The sequence below is a fragment of the Mauremys mutica genome, chromosome 3 (assembly GCF_020497125.1).
Source record: "Mauremys mutica isolate MM-2020 ecotype Southern chromosome 3, ASM2049712v1, whole genome shotgun sequence".
In the NCBI taxonomy this organism is placed as follows: Eukaryota; Metazoa; Chordata; order Testudines; family Geoemydidae; genus Mauremys; species Mauremys mutica.
In genome coordinates, this window is record NC_059074.1 from 1,844,893 (window position 1) to 1,868,686 (window position 23,794).

General features: G+C 60.7%; 1 protein-coding gene across 1 annotated transcript in view; it reads left to right on the forward strand.

Annotated features, from left to right (window-relative positions):
* The first annotated feature begins 2,059 nt into the window (after positions 1-2,059).
* SLC30A3 (solute carrier family 30 member 3) overlaps positions 2,060-23,794 on the forward strand; it is a 35,815-nt gene continuing 14,080 nt past the window's right edge. The window contains exons 1-6 of the mRNA XM_045009127.1: positions 2,060-2,151; positions 8,616-8,701; positions 10,191-10,337; positions 12,719-12,872; positions 13,249-13,453; positions 15,137-15,242. Coding sequence (XP_044865062.1) covers positions 2,060-2,151; positions 8,616-8,701; positions 10,191-10,337; positions 12,719-12,872; positions 13,249-13,453; positions 15,137-15,242 — 790 coding nt within the window. The remainder of the gene's footprint in view (positions 2,152-8,615; positions 8,702-10,190; positions 10,338-12,718; positions 12,873-13,248; positions 13,454-15,136; positions 15,243-23,794) is intronic.

Below are 23,794 nucleotides of genomic sequence, written 5' to 3' on the forward strand. Positions count from 1 at the left end.
TGCCCAGCCTGCCACGTGGCCCCTCACCCCCCCCACTGCCCAGCGGCTCCTCATCACCCCCCCACTGCCCAGCCTGCCACGTGGCCCCTCACACACACACCCACACTGCCCAGTGGCTTTGCATCCCCCCCCACTGCCCAGACTCGCCGGTGGCCCCTCACCCCCCCCACTGCCCAGCGGCTCCTCATCACCCCCCCACTGTACAGGCTGCCAGGTGGCCCCTCACTAGCACTGTGCCCCCCAACCTTTCCCCCCCTCTGTCCAGGCAGAGAGCAACATGCCCCAACTAACCAGCCAGGGGGCAGTGTCCCCCATTCCCCGCCCCCCCAGTGACACTGTGTCTCCCACTGCCAACTAAGGGGCACCTGCTCCCCCCACTAATCAACTAGGGAGCACTGTCCTCCACATGCCAATCCAGGGGGCACCTTCCCCCCACCTCTGACACCTACCCCCTTTGGGGGCCCTGTCCCCCCCATGTCCCTCCCACCAAATCCTGGAGCTCACCAGGGTTACTATACCAACCACCCCCAACACCCCATCTGCCCTGCATGGGGGGCACATGCCCCCTCCCCCACACCCTAGCTCCACCCCCTCCCACTGGTCTCTTCACTCCCCCACGCTGCGCACCCTACCTCTCTGGCTGCCTTAGGGTTTCGTGCAGCTTCGGGGACAGGACAGGGTCCGACCCCACTGCCAGGGCCGTGTCTCTGGCTCCCTGGGCGGGGCCCCATCACTTTCGGGGGGCGTGGCACTAGCTCTGTGGGCGGGTCCCAGTGCTGGGGGCAGAAGGTGTCTTGGGTAGGGCACCCCATTCCAGCACTGGGGGCGGGGCTCCGTCTCTATGGGCGGGGTCTCAGTATTGGGGGCGGGACTCTGGGTGGGACTCCAGCACTGGGGGCGGGGCTCCGGCTCTATGGGCGGGGTCTCAGTATTGGGGGCGGGACTCTGGGTGGGACTCCAGCACTGGGGGCGGGGCTCCGTCTCTATGGGCGGGGTCTCAGTATTGGGGGCAGGACTCTGTGCGGGACTCCAGCACTGGGGGCGGGGCTCCGTCTCTATGGGCGGGGTCTCAGTATTGGGGGCAGGACTCTGGGTGGGACTCCAGCACTTGGGGCGGGGCTCCGTCTCTATGGGCGGGGTCTCAGTATTGGGGGCAGGACTCTGGGTGGGACTCCAGCACTTGGGGCGGGGCTCCGTCTCTATGGGCGGGGTCTCAGTATTGGGGGCAGGACTCTGTGCGGGACTCCAGCACTGGGGGCGGGGCTCCGTCTCTATGGGCGGGGTCTCAGTATTGGGGGCGGGACTCTGGGTGGGACTCCAGCACTTGGGGCGGGGCTCCGTCTCTATGGGCGGGGTCTCAGTATTGGGGGCAGGACTCTGGGTGGGACTCCAGCACTTGGGGCGGGGCTCCGTCTCTATGGGCGGGGTCTCAGTATTGGGGGCAGGACTCTGTGCGGGACTCCAGCACTGGGGGCGGGGCTCCGTCTCTATGGGCGGGGGTCTCAGTATTGGGGGCAGGACTCTGGGTGGGACTCCAGCACTTGGGGCGGGGCTCCGTCTCTATGGGCGGGGTCTCAGTATTGGGGGCAGGACTCTGTGCGGGACTCCAGCACTGGGGGCGGGGCTCCGTCTCTATGGGCGGGGTCTCAGTATTGGGGGCAGGACTCTGGGCGGGACTCCAGCACTGGGGGCGGGGCTCCGGCTCTATGGGCGGGGTCTCCGCGTTGGGGGCGGGGCTCCAGCACTGGGGGCGGGGCTCCGGCTGTAAGGCGTGTGGCCAGGCTCTGCGGAGTTTCTTCGACTTAGGTGTGGGGCTGGCGCGTTGCGTCGCCCTGGAGGGGACCTGGGACGTGTCCAGATGTAGGGGCGGAGCTTTGGCCGGGGGCGGAGCTCTGTGCGAAGGGGCGGGGCTCTGCGGGCCCTACTGCCCGCACACACCTGGCTGGAGCCGCGAGGGTCCCGCAGCCGGAGCCAGGGCTGGTGCCGCTCGCAGCCCCCGGGGAGCCCGGCCCGCCGGAGCTCAGCCCCGCACTCCCAGGGCGCAGCAGCCGGAGCCGAGATGGACCCCGCGTCTGGGGCCGGGGACCTGGAGACCGCCCGGCTGGTGAGCGCCCGGGGCAGCCGCAGCACCGGCACCCGGCGCCTCAAGAGGTAAAGGAGCCGCCAGCCCTTCTGAGATCGGGCCCACAGCCTGCCCCCGGGGCCTCTCCGTCCTTCCCTCCGTCCCACCCCGCTCCCTTCACCTCCTATCCCCCCTCAAATCCCCCTCCATCCACCCCCTCCATCCCATCCCCCTCCCTTCACCTCCTATCCCCCCTCCATCCATCCCCCCCTCAAATCCCCCTCCATCCACCGCCTCCATCCCATCCCCCTCCCTTCACCTCCTATCCCCCCTCCATCCATCCCCCCCTCAAATCCCCCTCCATCCACCCCCTCCACCCCATCCCCCTCCCTTCACCTCCTAGCCCCCCTCCATCCATCCCCCCCTCAAATCCCCCTCCATCCACCGCCTCCACCCCATCCCCCTCCCTTCACCTCCTATCCCCCCTCCATCCATCCCCCCCTCAAATCCCCCTCCATCCACCGCCTCCATCCCATCCCCCTCCCTTCACCTCCTATCCCCCCTCCCTCCATCCCCCCCTCCAAACCCCCTACATCCACCGCCTCCCCCCCCTCCCCCTCCCTTCACCTCCTATCCCCCCTCCCTCCCTCCCCCCCTCAAATCCCCCTCCACCCCCCCTCCATCCCATCCCCCTCCCTTCACCTCCTATCCCCCCTCCATCCACCCCCTCCATCCCATCCCCCTCCCTTCACCTCCTATCCCCCCTCAAATCCCCCTCCACCCCCCCTCCATCCGCCATCCACCCCCAGCCCCTCCATCTCTCCGTCCTCCAGCCCCGTCCTATCCCCCCACCCGCCGCTCCGTCCGCTGCCCCCTCACCCCCGACAGCGCGGGGAGCCGGGCTCGGGCGGGCGCGGGGCCAGGGCTGCAGGGACCCGGCGATCGGGGCCGCCTGTCCGGGGGCGGCTCTGCCAGAGACCGGGCGGAGGCGGCGATGCTGCCCCTGGACGTGACCCTTCTCCAGGGCAGGGAACGGGAAGCGCTCGGGGGGGAAGAACCCTGTGACCCGCCCCGCTGCGCCCCGGCCCTGGGCCTCCCCCCACGTCCCACAGTGGAGCCCCGCAGCCCCCCCCTTCAGACAGGAGCTGGGTCCACTCCAGAGCCCAGGGCGCGTTCCCTGCAGAGACCCGGAGCGCGGGGGGTGGGGTCCCTCTGCCCCCCCCCGTGGGCGTCTGGGGGGGAGGGTCGGTCCCTCTGCCCCCCCCCCGTGGGCGTCTGGGGGGGAGGGTTGGTCCCTCTGCCCCCCCCCATGTGCGCGTCTGGGGGGGAGGGTCGGTCCCTCTGCCCCCCCCGTGCGCGTCTGGGGGGGAGGGTCGGTCCCTCTGGCCCCCCCCCCGTGTGCGTCTGGGGGAGTCTGTTCCTCTGCCCCCTGTGTGTGTTGTGGGGGGAGGGTCGGTCCCTCTGCCCCCCCCCGTGTGTGTCTGGGGGAGTCTGTTCCTCTGCCCCCTGTGTGTGTTGTGGGGGGAGGGTCAGCCCCTTTGCTCCCCCCACTGGGTGTCTGTGGGCTCCTGTCCCTCGGTCCCCCTTTCCCCATGCTCAATGGTAAATGATTGTTGGCAGTTGGCGTGTGGGGTGTGTGGGGGGGTTGGGGCTCCCAGGCTGGGGAATTTAGGGCTATATGGAGGCCATGGTGCAGGGGTCAGAGCCCCACTCTCCGGGCGGGGAGGGTGATTGGGCTCTGTGGGACCTCTGCAGGCAGCGGGAGCTGGGGAGTGTCTGGGGACTCCCCCGTGCCGCAGTAACCACAGGGCACAACACTGCTCTACGCTTCGCTGCTGCGGTTGGCTTTGCTGGGCCACTGCACCAAACGCACGTGACTCCTGGTGCTGGGCTGAGAGCAGGATCCTGGTGGGTGGGAGCTGGGCCCTGGCGAGCACCCACATGCTGGGGGTCGGGGCCTGAGGAGCTGCATCTGTATCCGCAAAGAGACCAAGCTGCAGCTTCCACAGGGCTGGGGGCGGGGCAAGGGGTGCTGGGAGGAAGGGGGACCTTGCCCAGGGCACTGGTAAGGTAACAGCTAACAACCGCTCCCGGAGCAGGCCAGGGGTGCGGCTGGGACGCAGGCGTCTGCTGGGGCAGGGCTGCAGGAGCAGAGCGGGGTGGGCACCACTGGGCGGTCGGCAGTACCCGTCTGTGCACCTGGCTGGCAGCGCCAGAAAGATCTGCAGCTTCAGGGCATGGGGCCTATGGCACAGACCTTCCCTGGCTGCTAGAAGGGCCCCAAATGCCCCCCATGGTAAGAGCCACTGAAATCCTGGGCTGTGGGGTGGACTCTGGCCCCTGCATGCCCCCCACGGGCGAGGCAATGGCCATCTGGTGCCAGGGCATTTCAATCCTTGGTGGGGGCACACGCGTGGCCACACAGATAGCCGGCTCCCAGGGCCCCTCCCAGCCCAGCCAGACTCATCATTCTTCCTGTCCCTGCAGGGCCTGGGCACAGAGATAAGCCCTGGAGGTGAAGGGGGGGAGGGCTGCGCTGCATTCCCTGCATAGGGAGATCAATGGGTCAGTCCCCTGGGACTGGGGGCAGGGGGGCTATAGCCTGTCTCTGCAGCACTGGCTAGCACAGCGCATGGCGGGCCAGACCCCGGTGTGGGCCACGAGCCCGAGAACATGGCCAGGGCCTGGTGGGCGGCTGCGGGGGCACCTGGTCACTGCTGCCATAGCGTCACTGCTGCTGTTACCGGCACAAGCGAGACCGACCCCTGCTGCAGGCACCCCTCTGACAGCCATGCAGAGCCCCTGGGGGCAAACAGCCAAGCCATGCAGCCTGGGGGCTGCCCCAGGGCCGTGTGGTGCAGGGAGTCAGCACCGCCTCCCCCCCCGCCCCCGCCTACACGGGGGGCGGCAGGACAGCAGCGCTGCTGAATGCCCCCTGCTCCTAGCGAAGACAGGCTCTATCATCGCTGGCACCTGTGTGAGCCCCTGTCACCGACCCCCAGGGAACAGTCTTTGGGAGGGGCCTTCCGTGACCCTGATCCCCCCCCCGCCCCGGGGTCCCACTCTTCCCCCGGGGTGAGCCACGCGGCCTCCCCGCCTCCTGAGACGGGGCCCCACCCCGGGAGCTCCGGGCAGCGAGTCTGGGACAGAGCCTGGGGGGACGTGTCCTCTCCTCAGGGATCAGTGCCCCTTGCCCAGCGCCTGCAGGGACACTCACCCAGCGCTGTGAAACCAGGCGGGTTTATTGGTCACCTGGCGCACGGCCCAGGCAGCCCCTCGGGCGGCCCAGAGACCTGACTGATGGTTACAGCCCAGCCCAGCTGCAGTGACCCCCGTGGTTCAAGCTCTGTCCCCCCCGTCCGTCCGATCTCCTTTGTCAGACTCCCGGGCTGCTCCCCACAGCCCACACTTAACCCCCCCCCAGGCCTTTGTTCCCGAGCCGGGGGATGGGGCTCAGCCCCCTGCGGAGAGGCGGGACGACCACGTCTCTCTGGGTCGCTGGTCGCCAGGTGTCCACGTCCCGGCCAGGGGATCTGCCCTTGTCTTCTTGAGAGCTGCATGGAGCTGGGACCTAGGCCGCCAGGCGCCATCCACACCTGTGTCTTCACCTGCCCCAGAGCCCCCAGACCTCCCACCCGTGGGGGAACAGTGCCGCACACGGGGGAAACTGCGGCATGTACAGGACTCATAGACATATTACAGAAAATTCCCACTTTGTCACAAGCCCCTACTGAGAGCCGGGGCGTCGGCCCCCAGAGCTGTGCTTTCAGACCAGCGCTGCATCTCTCACACCTGGCTCCTTTCAGGGAGAGTTGGAGACTAAAGACCCAGGAGAAGTGGAGGGACCTGCCCCCACCCGCCCCATTGGTCCTTGGCCTGTGTGCCCTGGGGCATGGCCCAGGCTTTGGGAGGTGCTGGTTTAAAGAGTGGGGGTGGGGATGTTGGGGGGAGGGGGTCAAGGGACCTGACTGTGACTGGCTCCGATGGCTAGATCTCGTGTTCCCGTCTCCAGGCAGCTACCCCGGTGCCACCAACGCTGCGCCGCTCAGAGACCCTGGCCCGATGAGCCTGCCCTGCTCCGGGACCCCCTGGGGTGGGGGGAGGCTCCAGTCCCCACCAGCTGCAGCCAGCTCCCAGCGGGGCAGAGAGACTCGCATCAGTGTGGGGCCTGGTGCAGCTGGGGATGCAGCCCTGCCCGGAGCCTGTGACACGGGCCCCGCACACTGAGGGCAGCGGGTGCGCAGGCATCGGCCCAGCCAGCTGTCTGCACTGGGGCTGCTGGGGCCGAGCGAGAGGCTGGCGGGGTCTCTGCAGCCCCTAGATGGATGGGAGCGCTGGCCCCACGGTTCTACCCACCGGCCACAGCTGCCTTGAGCAGCCAGGGTGGGGCCCGGCCTGTGGGGCTCCTGGCTCTGGCCTGGGGCTCAGGTGCCCTGCTCCAGCTCCGACCAGCACCGCCACCGGAGCAGCTCTGTGGGCTCCCCACTGGATCCCCAGCCCTGGGACAGAGCCCCCCTCCCCCGAGCCCCCAAGCGGCCAGCGACCGGCCGGGGGGGAGGGAGAATGGGGCGGTTTTGGGGGTGGGGAGGGACGTGGAGCTAGGGCTGCAGTGTGGGGCGATGGGCGGGGGAGGGGAGCGCGGCGACGTGACACGTTGTTCTGCTGCCAGGGTCACCGTCTGCTTCATAGCTGGAGCCATTTAGGGGGTGCCGAGGCGTGAAATAACCAACCGCTCTCGGGGGAGCAGGGCTCAGCCCCCGGCAGGGAGAGCGGCTGCCTCAAGTCCCCTCCCCTGACTCTGCGGGGCCGCTTGCTCCTGACCCACAGCCCCGGGCCCCCCATCCCCAGCTGTGCCGGTGGCCCTCTCCCCCGACCCACAGCCCCCCCCGACCCGGGCCCCCCATCCCCAGCTCTGCCCCTGCCCCCTCCCCTGACACACAGCCCCCCCCATCCCCAGCTCTGCCGGTGCCCCTCACTCCCGACCCACAGCCCCCCCCATCCGGGCCCCCCATCCCCAGCTGTGCCGGTGGCCCTCACTCCCGACCCACAGCCCCCCCCGACCCGGGCCCCCCATCCCCAGCTCTGCCCCTGCCCCTCTCCCCCGACCCAGCGCCCCCCGACCCCGGGCCCCCCATCCCCAGCTCTGCCCGTGCCCCCTCCCCTGACACCCAGCCCCCCCATCCCCAGCTCTGCCGGTGCCCCTCACTCCCGACCCACAGTCCTCCCGACCCAGGCCCCCCTTCCCCAGCTCTGCCCGTGCCCCTCTCCCCCGACCCACAGGCCCCCCAACCCGGGCCCCCCATCCCCAGCTCTGCCCCTGCCCCTCTCCCCCGACCCACAGCCCCCCCCGACCCGGGCCCCCCATCCCCAGCTCTGCCCCTGCCCCTCTCCCCCGACCCACAGCCCCCCCGACCCGGGCCCCCCATCCCCAGCTGTGCCGGTGGCCCTCACTCCCGACCCACAGCCCCCCCGACCCGGGCTCCCCTTCCCCAGCTGTGCTGGTGGCCCTCACTCCTGACCCACAGCCCCCCCCAATCCGGGCCCCACATCCCCAGCTCTGCCCCTGCCCCTCTCCATGGGCCCCCCATCCCCAGGTGTGCCCCTGCCCCTCTCCCCCGACCCACAGCCCCCCCCGACCCGGGCCCCCCCCATCCCCAGCTCTGCCGGTGCCTCTCACTCCCGACCCACAGTCCCCCCGACCCGGGCCCCCCCTTCCCCAGCTGTGCCGGTGCCCCTCTCTCCCGACCCACAGCCCCCCCCCCGACCTGGGCCCCCCTTCCTCAGCTGTGCCGGTGCCCCTCTCCCCTGACCCACAGCTCCCCCAACTCGGGGCCCCCCATCCTCAGCTCTGCCGGTGGCCCTCACTCCTGACCCACAGCCCTCCCCAACCCGGGCCCCCCATCCCCAGCTCTGCCAGCGCCCCTCTTCCCTGACCCACAGCCTCCTGCTAACCCTGCCCTGGGCTCCCCCCAGCTCTGCCGGTGCCCCTCAGTCCTGACCCACGGCCCCTGCTAACCACGCCCTGAGCTCCCCTCAGCTCTGCTGGTGCTCCTCAATCCCAACCTGACCCCATATCCCTGCCCCAGAGACCTGACCAGCAGTCAGCCCCCAACTGTTCCAGGTTTGGGCACCCCTGGGGAATCCAGGCTTGGGGTGATGTCCCAGGGCCACCAGGTTCCCCACTTGCCCACGGCCTCTCCCAGGAGCCTGGGCCATGGGGGGGACCCCAGCCAAGCCAGTGCCATGGCCTCACTCCATTGCTACCTAGCAGCAGATGAGGGCAGCTGCTGGGTCGGTGACAGCCCCTCCCGTCCCGGTTCCCAGCCCTGCTCTGGGCCCAGCAGGGCGCGGGGAGGGGGGGAGCTGGGCCAGGTGTCCCGTGGGCTCTTGGAACTGGGGTGACCTTCGCACTGACCCCCTTGTGTCTCAGTCTCTTGACAGGCTCCCAGGAGCCCTTCCCCGGCCTGCCCCCGGAGACCAGCCCCGTGGCTCCGTCCCTGGAGCTGGAGCGGCGCCTGGCCAGGCACTGCCACCGCAGCCCCCCCGCCCCCAGCCAGAGCCGTGCGGCACGGCAGGCCTGCCAGAAGCTGGGCACCGCCTGCGCCATCTGCTTCGTCTTCATGGTCGGCGAGGTTGTGGGTAAGGTGGCAGCGGGGCCCCCGCCCGGCTTGTTCCTGGCTCCGCTCAGCCCGTGCTGCGGGACGTCCTGCTCTGCACCGTGCTCCTGTCCTGGCTGGCAGGCGCAGCCCGGGTCTCTGGGGGCCAGGAGAGAGGTGCCCGGCGTGGGCCTGGTGCAGCCCCCGTGGGATGGGCAACTCCCCTCACCCGCTGCCAGGATCCCCACATTCATGGGGGTCCCCTGGCTGGACCCCGTGTGACGGAGCGATTCTGGCGGGACCCAACTGAGAGTGCCAAATCAGGACCAATTGCTTAAACAGGGCAGTTACAGCCCTAGGCTGGGGTTTTTCCACCTCTAAGGCAAACCAAACCAGCCAGACAAAAAGGACTTTGGTCTCACCCCACTGGCTAACCACAAGTCACACAAGCAATTTCCTTAGACACTCCAGTCTCCCAGTATCACCACCAGTGCACTCGTCCTGGGGATGAATGGTTATGAAAACCAACACCCCAATAAAAGAAAAAGGTTCTCTCGATCCCAAAGGACCAAGCCCCAGACCCAGGTCAATATACACATCAGATCTTACCCACAAATCACGCTGTTGCCAATCCTTTAGAATCTAAAATCTAAAGGTTTATTTACAAAGGGAAAAAGGTAGAGATGAGAGGTAGAATTGGTTAAATGGAATCAATTACATACAGTAATGGCAAAGTTCTTAGTTCAGGCTTGCAGCAGTGATGGAGTAAACTGCAGGTTCAAATTGAGTCTCTGGAATGCATCCCCCACTGGGATGGGTCGTTCAGTCCCTTGTGTAAAGCTTCAGTTTGTAGCAAAGTCCTTCCAGAGGTCAGAAGCAGGATTGAAGACAAGATGGAGATGAGGCATTAGCCTTATATAGACTTTTCCAGGTGTAAGAATCCCTTTGTCTTCACTGTGGAAATTTACAGCAAAATGGAGCCTGGAGTCACATGGGCCAGTCCCTGCATACTTTGCTGAGTCACAAGGCGTGTCTGCCTTCTCTCCATGGGTCAATTGTGTAGCCGATGGCCCTTTAATGGGCCATCAAGCCAGCTATGCCGGGCTAACATCAGCTTTGTCTGGGACACTTCCCAGAGGCAGAGCATAATACAGAATACAGACATTACAGAGCCAATACTTATAACTTCAACTACAAAATGATACGCAGACATACAGACAGCATAATCATAACCAGCAACCCAGAACCTGGTCTTAGACACCTTATATGACCCCCTTTACTTAGGATTTGGTGCCACTACAGGACCTTGGTTGCAACCCATGTTCTATATGGTCCCCATTTATATCAATAACGTCACACCCCGCCCGCCGTGGCAGGCTCCCTGGCAGTGCGAGGGGACGCTGTGGCAGTGCCCGGCGCTCTGGGGAAGGAGCCAGCCCCCGCAGGCCGGAGCGGAGGGCAGAGGTGCTGCCTGGGGGCCGTGGGGGAGCCCTGCCAGCACCTGGCGCTGAGCTGGCCAATCTCTACTGCAGGCGGGTACCTGGCACACAGCCTGGCCATCATGACTGATGCTGCCCACCTGCTGGCGGACGTGGGCAGCATGTCGGTCAGCCTCTTCTCCCTGTGGGTCTCCGCCAGGCCGCCCACCAAGGCCATGACCTTCGGCTGGCACCGCTCAGGTAAGGGCCCCGCCAGGCCGTGGCTCCAGCCCAGTGCTCGCTGCCCTCACAGACCTTCCCCCCACCCGCCCCCCTGCCGTGCCGGGGCGACCTGGGGGCTTATTTCCCTGAGCCTGGGCAGCCCGGCAGGGCAGGTCCCCCCCGCCCTTCGGCCCGTGGGGAGCTGGGGGGGCAGAGCTCTCACCCCCAGGCCACAGGCAGATCCTCCCCGTGGGCCACCTTGGTACACCATGTTACCCATGATGCCTTGCCCCACACAGGCTTCACGGACCCCCAGTTCTGTGCTTTGCCCCGGCTAAGTGCCCCATCCGTGTGCCAGCCCCCCAGGGGTCCCGCTCTCCCCCCAGGGGTCCCGCTCTCCCCCCAGGGTCTGTGCTTTGCCCCAGCTAAGTGCCCCATCCGTGTGCCAGCCCCCCAGGGGTCCTGCTCTCCCCCCAGGTCTGTGCTATACCCCAGCTAAGTGCCCCGTCTATGTGCCAGCCCCCCAGGGGTCCTGCTTTCCCCCCAGGGTCGGCCACACAGCCTCACTGCCTCCGATCCTGAGCCCCTGGGCTCCAGCCCCCTGCCTCAGCCCGTTGCCCTGCCCAGCGAGTCCCACTGAGCCAGACGCCCGGGAGAGACTCAGCCGCTCTGCAGGGACCCCTATGCCCACCAGTGCCTGCAGCGACACCAGGCAGCCTCTCCCCAGAGCCGGTCTCGGGCCCCTGGGCACGGCGTGGGGGGCCCTGGGCTTGGCCCAGAGAATTCGGAGTTAAGTCCCTGCTGGCCAACGCCAGGGCCGCTGGAGCCCGGCAGCTGCGTGCAGGTTCCTCTGTCTCAGTCTCTGTCAGTCCCAGCAGGTGAGAGCTGCCGTGTCTCTGGTGAGCCCAGCTCTGGTCCCGGCTCCTGTCATCTCTGCTCCATGGCCCTTCTTCTGCAGTGCCGGCTCCGCGCTCAGGCCTTCCTGTGGCCAGATCACTAGTCCAGGCCTTCGGGCGCCCATTGTCTGGAGCTTCCCTGATGGGCTGGTTCTAGCCAGGCCTAGTGTCCCCCTGGGCTGACCCTAGGCTGCCCTGTGGCCCCCCGGTCTCCTGCCCTTGGCACCGTGTGCACGGCAGTGCCAGGCACAGAGGGAAACCGAGGCAGGCATGGGCTGCTGTGACAATGCGGTTCTGGCAGGACCCAACTGAGAGTGCCAATTCAGGACCAATTGCTTAAATGGGGCACTTACAGCCCAAGGCTGGGGTTTCTCCACCTCTAAGGCAAACCAAACCAGCCAGACAAAGAGGACTTTGGTTTCGCCCCACTGGCTAACCACAAGTCACACAAGCAATTTCCTTAGACACTCCAGTCTCCCAGTATCACCACCAGTGCCACTCGTCCTGGGGATGAATGGTTATGAAAACCAACACCCCAATAAAAGAAAACGGTTCTCTCGATCCCAAAGAATCAAGCCCCAGACCCAGGTCAATATACACATCAGATCTTACCCCCAAATCACGCTGTTGCCAATCCTTTAGAATCTAAAATCTAAAGGTTTATTCATAAAGGGGAAAAGACAGAGATGAGAGCTAGAATTGGTTACATGGAATCAATTACATACAGTAATGGCAAAGTTCTTGGTTCAGGCTTGTAGCAGTGATGGAGTAAACTGCAGGTTCAAATCAAGTCTCTGGAGAACATCCCCCGCTGGGATGGGTCATTCAGTCCTTTGTTCAGAGCTTCAGTTTGTAGCAAAGTCCCTCCAGAGGTAAGAAGCAGGATTGAAGACAAGATGGAGATGAGGCATCAGCCTTTTATAGTTTTTTTCCAGGTGTAAGAACCTCTTTGTTCTTACTGTGGAAAATTACAGCAAAATGGAGTCTGGAGTCACATGGGCAAGTCCCTGCACTTTGCTGAGTTACAAGGTGTATTTGCCTTCTCTCCATGGGTCAGTTGTAGCTGATGGTCCTTAATGGGCCATCAAGCAGGCTAGGCAGAGCTAACACCAACTTGTCTGGGATGTTTCGCAGAAGCACAGCACAAATTTGAAATACAGACAGGATAGAGCCAATACTCATAACTTCAACTACAAAATGATACACAGGCACCCAGACAGCATAACCATAACCAGCAACCCAGAACCTGGTCTTAGACACCTTATACGACCCCCTTTACCTAAGATTTGGTGCCACTACAGGACCTTGGTTGCAAACCATGTTCTATATGGTCCCAGATTCTATCAATAGCGTCACAGCTGCGCACAGACATTGCCAGTGTCCCTGCAGCAACGGGCCCCGCAGGCAGGTCTTTAACCCCGTCCTCCCTGTGGGACGTGGATGGGTCCCAGCCTGGCTGCTCCTGGCCACTCCCCTCCGCCCCCATAGCTGCGGGCGGCGCTGACTGCTGCCCCGTGCCTGCAGAGACGCTGAGCGCCCTGGCCTCGGTGCTGTCCATCTGGGTCGTGACCGGAGTCCTGGTGTACCTGGCCTCAGCCCGCATCATCAGCAACGACTACGAGATCGACGCACGTGCCATGCTGGTCACCTCCGCCTGCGCCGTGGGCATCAACATCATGTACGTGGGCCCCCTGCCCCCCGGATCCCTACCCCCAGATCCCTGCCTGCCGCCCCCCCTCAGATCCCTGCCCCCTGGATTGCAGCCCCCCTGGATCCCTGCCTGCCTGCCGCCCCCACCCTGGGATCCCTGCCCTCTCTGATCCCTGGCCCCCGATCACTGTCCACCCTGCCCAGGTGACTTCCCCCCCACCCTAGAATGTTGCCCTCAGCCTCCCTGGATTACACCCCTCCCCACCTCACCTGTTCCTGCCTCTGCCCAGCCCCCAGTCAATGCCCACCCACTTTGCCCTTTCCAGGGTGGGGGTCTCTGGGATCTGCGGCCCCTGGGGCTCTGTGTCTGCCCGTGGCCGCTCAGGCTCCCCACTTCCCTCCAGCATGGCCTACATCCTGCACCAGTCGGTCACGGGCCACGGCCACGCCCGGGGCTACGAGAAGATGGAGGAGAGTCCTGGCTGCTGCGCGCCCCCCGGGAGCCCCCTGCCCGGCAGCACCAGCGTGCGCGCCGCCTTCGTGCATGTGGTGGGGGACCTACTGCAAAGCCTTGGGGTGCTGACAGCTGCCACCGTCATCTACGTGGAGGTACGGCACGAACAACCCCAGGCCAGCCTCTAACGCGGCCCTGCCTTGGGCGCCCCCGCTAACCGCCTCCCTCTGCCCGGCACCCCCGCTAACCGCCTCCCTCCATCCACCGCCCCCGCTAACCGCCTCCCTCTGCCCGGCACCCCCGCTAACCACCTCCCTCCATCCACCGCCCGGGCTAACCGCCTCCCGGCGCCCCCGCTAACCGCCTCCCGGCGTCCGCAGCCCGGCACCCCCGCTAACCGCCTCCCTCCACCCGGCACCCCCGCTAACCGCCTCCCTCCACCCGGCACCCCCGCTAACCGCCTCCCGGCACCCCCGCTAACCGCCTCCCTCCGCCCGGCACCCCCGCTAACCGCCTCCCTCCGCCCGGCACCCCCGCTAACCGCCTCCCTCTGCCCGCCATCCCCGCTAACCGCCTCCCGCCATCCCCGCTAACCGCCTCCCTCCGTCCGCTGCCCGGTGCCCCCGCTAACCGCCTCCCTCCTCCCGGTGCCCCCGCTAACCACCTCCCGGCGCCCCCGCTAACCACCTCCCTCCGCCCGGCACCCCCGCTGACCACCTCCCGCCGTCCCCGCTAACCGCCTCCCTCCGTCCGCCGCCCGGTGCCCCCGCTAACCGCCTCCCTCCGCCCGGCGCCCCCGCTAACCACCTCCCGGTGCCCCCGCTAACCGCCTCCCTCCGCCTGGCGCCCCCGCTAACCACCTCCCGGCGCCCCCGCTAACCGCCTCCCTCCGCCCGGTGCCCCGGCTAACCACCTCCCGGTGCCCCGGCTAACCGCCTTCCTCCGCCTGGCGCCCCCGCTAACCACCTCCCGCCGTCCCCGCTAACTGCCTCCCTCCGTCTGCCGCCCGGCGCCCCCGCTAACCGCCTCCCTCCACCCGGCGCCCCCGCTAACCACCTCCCGGCACCCCGGCTAACCGCCTCCCTCCGCCCGGCGCCCCCACTAACCACCTCCTGCCATCCCCGCTAACCGCCTCTCTCCCTGCGTCGCCCGGTGCCCCTGCTAACCGCCTCCCTCCGTCCGCCACCCGGCGCCCCCGCTGACCGCCTCCCTCCGTCTGCTGCCCCCACTAACCGCCTCCCTCCACCCGCCCCACGGTGCCCCTGCTAACCGCCTCCCTCCGTCTGCCGCCCCCACTAACCGCCTCCCTCCCTGCGTCGCCTGGTGCCCGGCTAACCATGGCCCTCCCTGCGCTGCCCCCTACCCCTCTTCCCACGTCCCGCCCTCTGTGGGGCCCACCTGCCCCCTCCCTCATGGGCTCTCCTGTACACAGACACCCGTGTGCCCCGCTCCCTGCCTCGGCCTGAGCTCCTGCGGTGGGAGATGCCCTGTCCCAGGCGGCAGCAGGCCAGTGACCCTGCACTGCAGCTCCTGCCTGTCCCAGGGCTCCCTGGAGCTAGGGGGGAACAGGACCTGCCCGGGGGAAATGCACTGAGATCCGCACAGATCCCTGCTGCCCAGCCCCAAGGACGAGCCCTATGCCAGCTCCCCATGCTGGGCTCTGACCACTGCCCTCTGCTGCCACGTTCCCTCGGTGCCCCCCCCCCACCAGCTTGAGGGGACAGTGGGGCTGGGCCAGGGACTCCTGGGTTCCACTCCTAGGTCTGACCCCTTGCTGGGGGGGGGGCTCTGGGGATCCACTGGCTGCCCGGGCATAACCCCGACCCTGCCCCTTGCAGCCCCAGTACAAGATCGCAGACCCCATCAGCACCTTCCTCTTCTCCGTCTTCGTGCTGGGCTCCACCATCACCATCCTCAGGGACGTCTTCCGGGTGCTCATGGAAGGTGAGCTGGGGGCACGGCGGGCACGGTGCACGGGGAGCTCAAGGGGCGGGGGGCAGAGGCTGCGACTGCTGGGCAAGGGCCGGGGGCAGGCTCAGGGCCGGGGGCAGGCTCAGGGCAGGGGAGGCTGGGTGCAAAGCCGGGCGACAGGGCCAGGGAGCAGAGCTGGGGGCAAGGGCAGCGCCGGGGGCTGGGGACGGGCAGGGTTGCCTGGCAAAGGGTCTCACTGGAAAGGGAGCTGGGCAGATTCTCTGTGGTAAAAACCAAAATTACTCTGAGCTACGGCAGCCGCAACCTGCCCCCTGACCTCCCCCCAACCTGCCCCCTGACCTCCCCCCAACCTGCCCCCCGACCTCCCCACAACCTGCCCCCGACAGATCGCCCCAACCCCCCGACCTCCCCCCAACCTGCCCCCCGACAGATCGCCCCAACCCCCCGACCTCCCCCCAACCTGCCCCCCGACAGATCGCCCCAACCTGCCCCCCGACCTCCCCCCAACCTGCCCCCCGACAGATCGCCCCAACCTGCCCCCCGACCTCCCCACAACCTGCCCCCCGACAGATCGCCCCAACCTGCCCCCCGACCTCCCGCCAACCTGCCCCCCGACCTCCCCACAACCTGCCCCCCGACAGATCGCCCCAACCCCCCCGACCTCCCCACAACCTGCCCCCCGACAGATCGCCCCACCCTGACCCCCGACCTCCCCACACCCCGCCCCCGACAGATCGCCCCAACCCCCCCGACCTCCCCACAATCTGCCCCCCGACAGATCGCCCCAACCCCCCCGACCTCCCCCCAACCTGCCCCCCGACAGATCGCCCCAAACCCCCCTGACCTCCCCACAACCCGCCCCCCCAACAGATCGTCTTAAGCCATCACCCTTCTGGGTCCCTGCTGGGTTGCAATGCAAAGTATGGGAGAAACTGAGGCACACATAGCATTTATAAAAAATAGTACAGAAAATTCCTCCTTTGTAACATCTCTTCCCCATCACGACTGAACTAAGCAGGGTTCCTTTAACCAACATCCTGGAGAAGTTTGAACCCACAATTTGTTGGGAAAGAGTCAACATGGTTTCTGTAAAGGGAAATCCTGCCTCACCAATCTACTAGAATTCTTTGACGGGGTCAACAAGCATGTGGACAAGGGGGATCCAGTGGATATAGCGTACTTAGATTTTCAGAAAGCCTTTGACAAGGTCCCTCACCAAAGGCTCTTAAGCAGAGTAAGCTGGGATAAATGGTCGGTTTTCAGAATGGAGAGAGGACATATCATAAAGATCTGGAGAAAGGGGGAAGCAGTGAGGTGGGAAAGTTTGCAGATGATACAAACTACTCCAGATAGTTCACTCTTTGCAGTCTGCTTTGGAGTTACAAAGGGATCTCACTAAAGTGGGTGACTGGGCAACAAAATGGCAGATGAAATTCAAGGTTGATAAATGTCACAGAGTGTTGGGGAGTCCGGGCCCTGCACCCCGCCCCCACTTCCTGCGATTCCCCGGGACTCTCAGCCAGCCAGTAACACAGAAGGGTTATTAGACGACAGGGACACCGTCCCAAGCAGGGCTTGTAGGTACAACCAGGACCCCTCAGCCAGGTCCCTCTGGGGGCCAGGAGCTTAGACCCCAGACTGGGGGTTCCCTGCCTCCTCCCAGCCAGCCCAAAACTGAAACCAAAACCCTCCCGCCGGCTCTCTTCCTTTGTCCAGCTTCCCCGGCAAAGGTGTTAACTCGCCCCACCCCCCTCCTGGCTCAGGTTACAGGCTCAGGTCCTGTCCCTCACCTAAAGTCACCCCCTGCTCCCCCACCCCCCATGCAGGCAGCCCCAGTAAAACTAGACGACATTCCCAGGTCAGTCCGCCTGCTCCCTGCTGCGTCACAATAAATGCAAAGTGATGCACATTGGAAAGCATAATCCCAACTCTACAGATAAAATGATGGGGTCTAAATTAGCTGTTACCACTCAATAGAGAGATCTTGGAATCATCGTGGATAGTTCTCTGAAAAGATCTGCTCAACGTGCAGTGGCAGTCAAAAAAGCGAACAGAATGTTAGGAACCGTTAGGAAAGGGATAGATAATAAGGCAGTAAATAACATAATGCCACTATGTAAATCCATGGTACGTCCACAACTTGAATACTGCACGCAGCTCTGGTCACCCCATCTAAAAAAAAGATGTATGAGAATTGGAAAAGGTTCAGAAAAGTGCAACAAAAATGATTGGGGGTCTGGAACAGCTGCCATATGAGGAGAGATTAACAAGATGGAACCATTCAGCTTGGAAAAGAGACGACTAAGGGGGGATATGATTGAGGTCTATAAAATCATGACTGGTGGGGAGACAGTAAATCAGGAAGTGTTATTTACTCCTTCACATAACACAAGAACCAGGGGTCACCGGATGAAGTTAACAGGCGGCAGGTTTAAACAAACACAAGGCAGTATCACTTCACACACCACACAGTCAGCCTGTGGAACTCCTTGCCAGGGGATGTCCCAAAGTCTAACTGGGTTCAGCTACGAATGAGGTTAGTTCCTGGTGGCTTGCTGCCCAGGCATGTCTGTTCCCAGCCTCAGGCTGCCTGGAGCGGCTCACGCCCGTGAGTGCCGCCCTGAGGGCAGGCTGGCGAAAGCAGGGCAGACCCCCCCAGCTGGCGGGGGGGGGGCTACAGTTAGAAATCACTAAGCCAGTAAGAAATGCAAACTTCTAGGGCTCTGCACCAGTCTCCCCAGGGAGTCCCAGCCACGCCCTGGAGCTCCCCATCCTGCCTGGCCCCCGACAAACTGCACGAGTGATCAGTGGTCACTGAACCCAAACATCACCCCCCATTCAGGTTGCTCTTACCCCAGGACAATCGGCCCCCTGGCTCTTACACCAATGTCAGCCCCTGTAGGCAGTCCTGGAATCAACGAGCAACAGGTTTGTTAACCAAGTGCCAGGTTCCAGCCAGCGAGTGAAGAGCTGCAGTGAGCTGCCACTTCACAGGGGCACTCAGGGCAGCCCCGGGGGCTCGGGCTCCAGTTTCGTGTCTCTGGCCCCGTGAGGGCTCAGACAGCGACAAGATGAAAAATTTTCACATCCATGATTTTTATTTCCCTCTTCCAGCCTGCAGAGCGGTGGGCCAAGGCTGCTGCGCTTCTCCATGGGGGCAGGGGACTATTAACAAAGCTTTGGCTAATAATGGCCCGCTTGCAGTTTGAGCACCATCCTGGGTGGGTCCGTTCCCGTGGCTGGCGGCACGTGGTCAGAGCGACCATCGCCAGGGAGAGTCTTGCAGCATGTTAGGGAGTAAGCCCCACACCTCCTCGTCAGTCTGCCCCTGCTGTGAGCCACACTCACCTACAGGGGCCGGTCTAGGGCGCCAGCTACGAGTTTGTCAGTTCTTAGCTGATGCCTGCAGTTCTAGTACCAGGTCTACCAGCATCAGCCTCCAGCATCTTTACCCTTCACTGGGGCCTCTCTCACCCCAGGGCAGGGCAAACCCGTCCGGCCCTCGCCCTGCCCAGGTCTCCCCATGCTCAGCCGGGCTCTTAGCCACCACAGGGCTCAGCTCTGCCTCTGCTCCCCAGCGAGGTGAGGTCAGGCCAGGCTGGTGTAATGCCGCCGGACCCTGGTTGGTGGTGAGCAGGATTGAACCGGGGACCTCTGGAGCTTAGTGCATGAGCCTCTCTACTGCCTGAGCTAAAAGCCAACTAGTCCATAGCTAAGGCTGTAGCACAGACTCAATCTAGCGGTAAGTGGTCTCGGTGCCACTAGCTGGGACAGCGCCAGTGTTTTCCCCAGGAATTGAAATCGTGGGGGAGGTCAGGGCCAATGAGAGGTGAGACCATGAGGGTGAAGGAGGGCTGTATGGCACCATAGTAAAAACTGAAAATGTTTCATGACCATTTTATTAGATTTAACTCGTGTTTTAAAATCATCACACAAATTACAGTTCACTGCTCAAGCCTTCTATGAAGCACGACATCTACAACCTTCTTGGTTTGTTATAATTTTGCACAACTCTGTTAATCAACTTCTTAAGCAAATCCACATGTTCCATAGAATCTCTATGGATAGAAATTTCATGCTCTAATAAAAATATAACATTCGGGATCTATTATCGACCACCTGCCCAGGACAGTGATAGTGATGATGAAATGCTAAGGGAAATTAGAGAGGCTATCAAAATTAAGAACCCAGTAATAGTGGGGGATTTCAATTATCCCCATATTGACTGGGAACATTTCACTTCAGGACGAAATGCAGAGATAAAATTTCTCGATACTGTAAATGACTGCTTCATGGAGCAGCTGGTCCATGAAGGAGAGAGGCAACTCTAGATTTAATCCTGAGTGGAGCACAGGAGCTGGTCCAAGAGGTAACTATAGCAGGACCGCTTGGAAATAGTGACCATAATACAATAGCATTCAACATCCCTGTGGTGGGAAGAACATCTCAACAGCCCAACACTGTGGCATTTAATTTCAAAAGGGGGAACTATGCAAAAATGAGGGGGTTAGTTAAACAAAAGTTAAAAGGTACAGTGACTAAAGTGAAATCCCTGCAAGTTGGGTGGGCCCTTTTTAAAGACACCATAATAGAGGCCCAACTTCAATGTATACCCCAAATTAAGAAACACAGTAAAAGAACTAAAAAAGAGCCACCGTGGCTTAACAACCATGTAAAAGAAGCAGTGAGAGATAAAAAGACTTCCTTTAAAAAGTGGAAGTCAAATCCTAGTGAGGCAAATAGAAAGGAGCACAAACACTGCCAACTTAAGTGCAAGAGTGTAATAAGAAAAGCCAAAGAGGAGTTTGAAGAACGGCTAGCCAAAAACTCTAAAGGTAATAACAAAATGTTTTTTAAGTACATCAGAAGCAGGAAGCCTGATAAACAACCAGTGGGGCCCCTTGATGATCAAAATTCAAAAGGAGCGCTTAAAGATAATAAAGTCATTGCGGAGAAACTAAATGGATTCTTTGCTTCAGTCTTCACGGCTGAGGATGTTAGGGAGATTCCCAGTCTTGAGCCAACTTTTGTAGGTGACAAACCTGAGGAACTGTCACAGATTGAAGTATCAGTAGAGGAGGTTTTGGAATTAATTGATAAACTCAACATTAACAAGTCACCGGGACCAGATGGCATTCACCCAAGAGTTCTGAAAGAACTCAAATGTGAAGTTGCGGAACTATTAACTAAGGTTTGTAACCTGTCCTTTAAATCGGCTTCGGTACCCAATGACTGGAAGTTAGCTAATGTAACACCAATATTTAAAAAGGGCTCTAGGGGTGATCCCGGCAATTACAGACCGGTAAGTCTAACGTCGGTACCGGGCAAATTAGTGGAAACAATAGTTAAAAATAAAATTGTCAGACACATAGAAAAACATAAACTCTTGAGCAATAGTCAACATGGTTTCTGTAAAGGGAAATCGTGTCTTACTAATCTATTAGAGTTCTTTGAAGGGGTCAACAAATATGTGGACAAGGGGGATCCAGTGGACATAGTGTACTTAGATTTCCAGAAAGCCTTTGACAAGGTCCCTCACCAAAGGCTCTTACATATGTAACCCTTAGTCGGGCCGAAACGATAGCAGCAAGGGCCGGATTCAATACATAGGGGTCCCTTCCCCACAACATAATGCAAAACCAGCTCAAGCCCCCACCCAGTGACCTGGGAAAATCTTACACACATCCCTGGGCGCCTTGAGGAGGCAATACTTCCCCTCTCGCAAGCACAGAGTCTTGGTGTAGCAGAAAAGGTTTAATTACATGACAAACAACAAGCATTAAATTGGGAAAATACCTCAGCTACAGTTCATAGGTCAAACCGTGAGCAAAGACCCACCCCAGCAAATTGGGCCGTGTCCTTCTCTCGGGGCCCTTGAGTCCAGCAACCCCCAAATCACCCACAGTCCCAAAAGTCCCACAACCCAAAAGTCTCTGTCCTGGGTCAGTGCAGCCCCAGAGTTCAAGAGTCTCTCTGCAGAGGTCCCCCTCCCCAGCCTGGGTAGAAAGGGGCACCTTACGTGGTTTGGGGCCAACTGCCCTGCCTCTTCGTGGGGTTCTGCTTCCACTAGTCATCTCCGCAAACAGCTCAGCTCCGCTTGCTCTGTGGGCTGCTCCGCTCTGCCAGCTGCTCTGGTCCACCAGCTGTCCTGTGAGCCACTCCAGCCGTCCTCACGAGCTGCTCAGCTCCACTCACCCAGTGGCTGCACAAACTGCTCCACTCCGCTCTGCCAGCTGCTCTGCTCCACGGTATTGCTTCAGGCTCCCCCACTCATTAGCACAGTACTCAGTGCTCTCAGCTCAGCAAGTCCAGCTCTTCAGTGATTTCAGCTCTTAGTGATTCCAGCTCATAGTAGGGGAGCCCCAGTACCAGTGAGTTCAGCTCAGTAATCTGCATCTAGATTCTTAAGGGAATCAAAAATTAACTCTGACATTCCACAGTGGAGAGAGGCATAGGTGGAACTGGTGCTTCTGGCTCACACAAGGCACCTGCACCACCAAGGACAGATCTCTGTCCCCAGCCTCTCTCTCTTGACTGGGTTTTGGAACCCATGTCCCTTGTCTAGCAAGTGCTATTTAGTTGACAATGAAACCCTCTATCATAAGACAGTTTTATAGTTCCTCATTTACTTAATCGGGATGACATTTTATTGCTCCTGCCCCAATAACAACAAAATTGGGGCTCCCATAGCTGTGAAAATAACCATTCCAGGCTGCTGTGCGGTATGCTAAGTGGGGTGGGAGTGCCCATGCAAATAACTGAAATGCTAATGCGAATACTTGAAACTTCTTTCTGCACTCCCCATAATCTACCACCAGATGTCAGGGTAGAGCTCATCCTGACTCTGTTTACACATAAATTAAGCTGTCATGGGATAAAAGGGAAGGTCCTTTCATGGATTGAGAACTGGTTAAAGGACAGGGAACAAAGGGTAGGAATTGATGGTAAATTCTCAGAATGGAGAGGGGTAACTAGTGGTGTTCCCCAAGGGTCAGTCCTAGGACCAATCCTATTCAATTTATTCATAAATGATCTGGAGAAAGGGGTAAACAGTGAGGTGGCAAAGTTTGCAGATGATACTAAACTACTCAAGATAGTTAAGACCAAAGCAGATTGTGAAGATCTTCAAAAAGATCTCACAAAACTAAGTGATTGGGCAACAAAATGGCAAATGAAATGTAATGTGGATAAATGTAAAGTAATGCACATTGGAAAAAACAACCCCAACTATACATACAATATGATGGAGGCTAATTTAGCTACAACGAGTCAGGAAAAAGATCTTGGAGTCATTGTGGACAGTTCTCTGAAGATGTCCATGCAGTGTGCAGAGGCCGTCAAAAAAGCAAACAGGATGTTAGGAATCATTAAAAAGGGGATAGAGAATAAGACTGAGAATATATTATTGCCCTTATATAAATCCATGGTACGCCCACACCTCGAATACTGTGTACAGATGTGGTCTCCTCACTTCAAAAAAGATACTCTAGCACTAGAAAAGGTTCAGAAAAGGGCAACTAAAATGATTAGGGGTTTGGAGAGGGTCCCATACGAGGAAAGATTAAAGAGGCTAGGACTCTTCCGCTTGGAAAAGAGGAGACTAAGGGGGGACATGATAGAGGTATATAAAATCATGAGTGATGTGGAGAAAGTGGATAAGGAAAAGTTATTTTACTTATTCCCATAATACAAGAACTAGGGGTCACCAAATGAAATTAATAGGCAGCAGGTTTAAAACAAATAAAAGGAAGTTCTTCACGCAGCACACAGTCAACTTGTGGAACTCCTTACCTGAGGAGGTTGTGAAGGCTAGGACTATAACAATGTTTAAAAGGGAACTGGATAAATTCATGGTGGCTAAGTCCATAAATGGCTATTAGCCAGGATGGGTAAGAATGGTGTCCCTAGCCTCTGTTCGTCAGAGGATGGAGATGGATGGCAGGAGAGAGATCACTTATGCTCTTATGAATGCAATGTCTTCATCTTTGTGTCTTCTCGTATGTCCGGTACTTCCATTCTTTCAACTGATATGCTCATTAGTTCAGTCACATGATCAGGCAGAAGGCGACTTCTTTCAGAACACAAAATTCTATTAACTGATGAAAAAGAACCCTCAGCTGTAGCTGTTGTGACTGGGAATAGCAAGAGATGAATTCCTACGTCTTTCACCCCAGGAAACAGAGCACAAAGATTGGGTTGAGCCACTAGCGATGATTAAAAAAAGAAGTCAAAGTCAAATCTTCATTCATTCGTCGTATGATATTCCACTCTGTGTTCAAATTCTCTATTCTGTCCTGAGCACATGGCAGCCCCATTGCTGGTAGTGCCTCACTCCGCTCAACTGTTGGTGTTTTCTAGGACAGGCGTCTGTAAAAGCTGCGTAGAGGTTGAGTAGAATCTAGAAGTCACTGTTGTAGATTTTTAAGAATCAAGTCTGTACTTTTTCAGCTGGCTTAACAAACACTTCTTGTCGTCTTCACTTAAGGATTCAATATAAATGCCTTCATCGGTCAACTTCTGGACTGAAGTCTTTGCTTCTTCCAGTACTTGTTCAGTGGAGAGCT